This window comes from Colossoma macropomum, unplaced genomic scaffold (genome assembly GCF_904425465.1).
Source record: "Colossoma macropomum unplaced genomic scaffold, Colossoma_macropomum, whole genome shotgun sequence".
NCBI lineage: Eukaryota > Metazoa > Chordata > Actinopteri > Characiformes > Serrasalmidae > Colossoma > Colossoma macropomum.
This window is the reverse complement of record NW_023494791.1, coordinates 9,444,881-9,450,253: the sequence shown is the minus strand read 5'-3', so window position 1 is coordinate 9,450,253 and position 5,373 is coordinate 9,444,881. Positions and strand designations below refer to the sequence as shown.

The window sequence follows — 5,373 nt, the reverse complement described above, 5'->3', positions numbered from 1 at the left end:
GGCCGGTCCTCGTTCTCCGGGTCAGAGCGGTGCGGCGGCGGTTCGCTCTGATCTCTGTGTGATTTAGACCCACATCTCCAACAATGTACTACAGGATCAGCGGAGTGACCGGGAGACTAACGGGGTCCACACCGGCGGGCGCGTACTGCCCTCAGGTAGTGAAAGTTTGAGCTGTTTTGTGAAGAAAAACGGTCCGTGACTCACTGTGACCTTCAGCCATGCAGGAGGCGGGTTTAGCTTCTAGGCTAACTTAGGGAAGCTGTGGCGCGAGACGACCTCGTTTAACGTTTCATAAAAGAGACCATTAAAGCACGTTTAGTCTGTGATTTATTCATATTCCATATTTTTGGTGTACCAGCTTTCAAAAAAGGTATTTGGAAAGTGAAGTTTAAGAGCTGGCTGAGTAAGTTAACGCTAGCTAGGTTAGCTAACCCTGCCTGTATAAGGAACTTTGTCTTCATATATAAGTTATAACAGTTACGCTATACAGTGTCACAGTATGGCTATACTTCAAAAAAGACAAATAAGTGCCACGTTTAAAAAGTGCGATCAAAAACTATGAATATAATATGATTTAACGTTGTATTCAGCATTTCACATCTTGTGCTTCACGCAGTCCAGTTAAACAAAGCTAATTAAGCTCTCTTTGTAAGCAAGCATGCAGTTGAGAAATGTTTTTAAGTACTGAAAGTTTCCAGATATGCTCAGAAAAGCATACTGTGACAATTTATAATGACAACGATAAACATTGTCGTGTCGCCCGGTTTTATTTCATTATATGGCCTCTTGTTAGACAAGCAGTACTCTGTTCTGATAGTCAACAATGTTTTAAGTTGAACTGTCTAGCTATAATGTCTATAAGTCTCTTCACAAGAGATGTTTTAGAGAGACCGCTGGGTAAAATATATGTAATCATACTATTATATCTACACATTCACTGTTTCTGCAACCCTGTGGCACCTTTGGCACATTTGTGAGGGACGTTGAGGTGGCTGCCATAGTGACCTTGTTTTTTCCTCCAAAGCTTATGTGTGCGCTTGTGTTTGACTGTATGTATGTATTGCAAGTTTAATGGTGTACTATAGTTTCTTACTAGTTTTCAGTATTAAGAGATTTTTCAAATTATGTTTTTTTCTATTTGAATATATTTATAAAGTGGCTGTCTGTTTTCACACAGGGGCTGAAGCCCACGTTGCCCTCAGAACCGGCCCCCATGATCTTCGCCTCTCCCACCAAGGTTGTGTCAGAAGCAGGCGCTGTAGCAGAGTATATGGGATCTAACAAGGTCCCTGAGCTTCAGAAGATCTTCCAGGTATTACATTGTCTCTGTGGCTTTTCGTTGAAAGGAATCTCTAGAATGTTGGCTTCAACATCCACGTGACATTCATCTGCGATTGAAAGCTATCATGACTTGCAAGCAAGATCGTCAGAGCACTGTAGTAGAGGTCGGCACGGGACTTGCTTCGCAACTCTTTGACTTTATTCATTTTAGTTGTTTTACTGTCATCATTTTATATTGTTTATATATATGATTTAGTGATCGTTATACTTTGTTTAGTGTGGTCATTAATTTGTGGGATTTCTCTTCATGCATCTTTCGGCCCTCTCCCACCTGCGGTGGGCTTATTACCCACCGGCTCCCGCCCACAACACTGAAAAATAGTCCCACGCTGCAAGATATTGTGGTGGGTGTGAAATGACCATATTAGCCACATAACAAGGCGTATGAACGTCTCAAAAATACTGATAGTACACCATGAATGATAACCTTAACGGATTACTGTGGATCAGAAAAGTGCAGTGTTTTACAGATTTTTTTTTTTTTTTGCCATTCTTCTGTTACCCAAGTCTTCAGATGCTCAACCATATGGGGCCTTCATTGTTACAGTTTGTGCTTCATAATGCACCACACTTTTTAAACGGAAGCCAAGAGCTGTGCTGTGTAACACGTGCAGAAGAAGCTTGAGTTTTCCATATTGAAATAAGCAGGGACGTCCCTGAAAAAGACATCGACTAGAAGCCGGCATATGTTGCTCCAAAATGCGTATAGTGCTGCATGAAAGTTTGTGAGTCTTTAGCATTATGTGAATTTCTGCATAAGTTTGACCTAAAATATGATAAATCTTCATTTATGTCAAAACAATAGATGAAGAGAACCCAATAAAACAAATAGCATAAGCAATTACAGCAAGGTCCATAAGTATTTGATCACTGACACAATTTTTGTACTTATGCCTGCATACACCACCACAATGGATTTGAACTGAGGCAGTCAAGATGTGATTGAAGTGTAAATGTTCAGCTTGAATTCAAGGGGTTTAACAAAAATATTGCATTAATCGCTTACAAATTACAGCCGTTTTTTTACATAGTCCCTTCATTTTCACAGGCTCATGAGTAATTGGACAGTTAACTGATAAGCAGTTTCATGGCCAAGTGTGGCCTATTCCCTTGTTATTTCATGACAAATTAAGGAGATAAAAGGTCTGGTGTTAATTCCAAGTTTTAAATATGCATGTGATAGCTGTTAATATGCGATTTAAAGGTGCAAGCGAAAGAGGCCATAATTGGGCTGAAAAACAAAACAAACCTATCAGAGAGTTAGCAGAAACTTTAGGAGTGGCCAAATAATTTGGTACATTCTTAAAAAGAAGGAATGCACCGATGAGCTCAGCAACACCAAAAGGTCTGGAAGGCCGCTAAAGAAAACTAAACAGGATAATTGCACAGTTCTTGGTGGTGAAGAAAAACCCCTTCACTACATCTAGTCAAGTCAAGGACATTCTAGAGGAGGTAGGTATATCTTTGTCAAGGTCTACAGATAAGAGGGGCCTTCATGAATGTAAATACAGAGGGTTTACCTCAAGTTGCAAACCACTGGTAACACCCAAGAACAGAAAGAAACATTTCAAATCCAACATGATGGTCTACAGAGACAAAATTACAAAAAAATCATCACTGTCTAAATACTTTATGGAACTGACAGTATGTAGAAAAAGAAATAATGCTAAAGGCTTTACCAACTTTCAAGCAGGACTCGAAAGCATTTCAGCATTAATGGTACCTTCACAGTTGTGCAAGTTACCCATGCCATGAGCTTAATTACACCCCCATATAGTGACACAAATGGCTTTTGAATTTTATCCTGGCAACTGTCTGGATGGTCCTTTTTTATATTTGGCTTGGTGTCCATTATTTCCATGAACAAACTGAAAGATTGACTCGTCAAGACTACAGATGCACTGCATCAGTACATTTCAGATGAGCTAGAGCCTAGAGAAGTTTCTGGAGGTTGTTGTCATATTGCTTTCACTGTGCATAGTATAGTCTTAACTTGCATTTGTAGATGCAAATTGTATCTGTTCACCACAATTTGCCAATCTGGACTGATCTTGAACCCTGTGGTGATAGGTCACCAAAGCATGTCGGTTTAATTGTCCAGAGATTGTCCAGATTCCTTCAGTCTTTTGATATTATGCACCATAAAGGGTGAAATACAGAATTCTTGCAGTCACTTTCAGAAGCAGCACATGTTTACAGAAAAAGGCTGAAGTTAATGAGGCAAAATATTAAATACTTTGCATTTGCACTGTTTTCATTTAGATGCAGGTTAATGTAGATTTACTGATCACTACTTTGTTTTTATTTGCATTTCACATTGTCTCAACTTTATTGGAATTGAGGTTTGTACAACCTGTTCTTCATTAAATCTAATCAATCAAATTTGTCAAATTTAATAAAGTAAATAATTTTGTCAGGTTTAGAGAAAAGGAGATACATTTTTCTCTGGAAACATCAAGTCTGAATTTAGATCCTGGTTTCAGAAGCCACAGATATAGGAAGTTGTCTACATGAAGCAGTGTCTAGCTTTGTCATTGAAATTCATTGTGCTGTTTCTCACTGTTCACAGAAAGCTGACGGAGTGCCCATTCACTTGAAGCGTGGAGTCATGGACCGACTACTGTACAGGACTACAATGGGCCTGACGATTGGAGGAACCCTCTACTGCCTAGTGGCCTTGTACATTGCTGCCCAGCCCAGAAAACCTCAGTGATCTCAATCCTCATCCCCCTCTGGATTTGTCAGATTGTAATTATAACAGGTGGGAGCAACAAAGTGGACTATTAACACTCTATTTCCAAAGACAGTTGCATATTGCTGCCATGTTCTTTCACTTCCGCTTAACCTTATTTATAACCAGAGGTCTGGTGCTGCCAGCTCCACCTCAAGAAGTCTTGCAAGTACATCTTTTCACAACATGAAATAAGAGGTGAAAAAAATAAACAGCCATCAGGCCTCTCTGTCTGACTAACGTCAGGGGTTTAGACTGGGTTTACTGGGGTACATGCTCTGACTAAAATGTGCTGGTGTCTTTAAGGACCTTTAAGATGAGCAAACCTCCAGCTGGTGAAACAGAGGCATGTGGGCACAGACAATTGCTTTGACACTTTTTGATGACAAAGTAAAAATAATGTGAAAAAAAAAAAGAAAATTAACATCAACAGGAACTGTGGAAGCAGTTGGCACCTTCAGCGGGTTTTGATACTTGGCCAGGATTTTTTCATTGTTCTGACAGCTGGAGAGTGCGCTGCTTCAGTTTGGTAGTGCTTGCAATCCTGCTGATGTCCAGAACAAAGTATTCTTAGTTTTTCTGAAACTGACACTACAGGTGTTTCAGACACGATTACGATGGCCATGAATCTGTCAGTACATGTTTGACTGTAAACGATGTTCTTGTAATTTTTCTTGAGAATAAATATATTTTGTTTGTAAAAAGCAAGGAAAAGTGTCTTGCATTGTGAATATGCAATAGTTGTAGTTAGATTTCTGGTGATGTTAAACGGAGTAAAAACCGGTGCAATAAAAATGAAATGCTTATTTCTCAGGAGATGATTTGAGTTTAGATTACAGCACTGTGCAAAAGTCACAGAGTACCGTTCATTTATTAATTTTCCCAGTGCCAAACAGATAAACAGCAGTTCATCTTTGTGAGAGAGGAGAACATCAAGCTCCACTCCTGCTTCACGTCTGAAAAAGTGCACAGGCGTTTCTCTCCTTCCACTGTGCGAAAACATGGGTTAAGTCTGAAAGGACGTGTAGCTGTTAAGAAGCCGTTAATAAAGAAAGTAAATGGACGAAAAAAATAACGTGTAAATCAATAAAAAGCTGAACAATGGACTGACCACCCCAGAGTCCAGATCTCAATGTTACTGAATGTGTTCTGGATTAATTAATGGCTGATTTGACTGGAAATTAATATTGGTCTCTGACTTTTGCACAGTGCACTACCTCATGCAGCGGAGAAGTAAAATAAAATAGATAAAATAATGGAAACCCCACATGAAAAAGGACTGATGTAATTAAGCCATTTAA

At 39.4% G+C, this 5,373-nt stretch overlaps 1 protein-coding gene across 1 annotated transcript; it reads left to right on the top strand.

The window, feature by feature from the left end:
- LOC118810209 (cytochrome c oxidase subunit 7A-related protein, mitochondrial-like) lies at positions 1 to 4,780 on the top strand. Its single transcript, XM_036573802.1, has 3 exons — positions 1 to 155; positions 1,178 to 1,312; positions 3,911 to 4,780. Exons 1-3 carry the CDS (start codon positions 84 to 86, stop codon positions 4,052 to 4,054), a joined length of 351 nt encoding a protein of 116 aa, XP_036429695.1. The 5' UTR covers positions 1 to 83; the 3' UTR covers positions 4,055 to 4,780.
- The last annotated feature ends 593 nt before the right edge of the window (positions 4,781 to 5,373 follow it).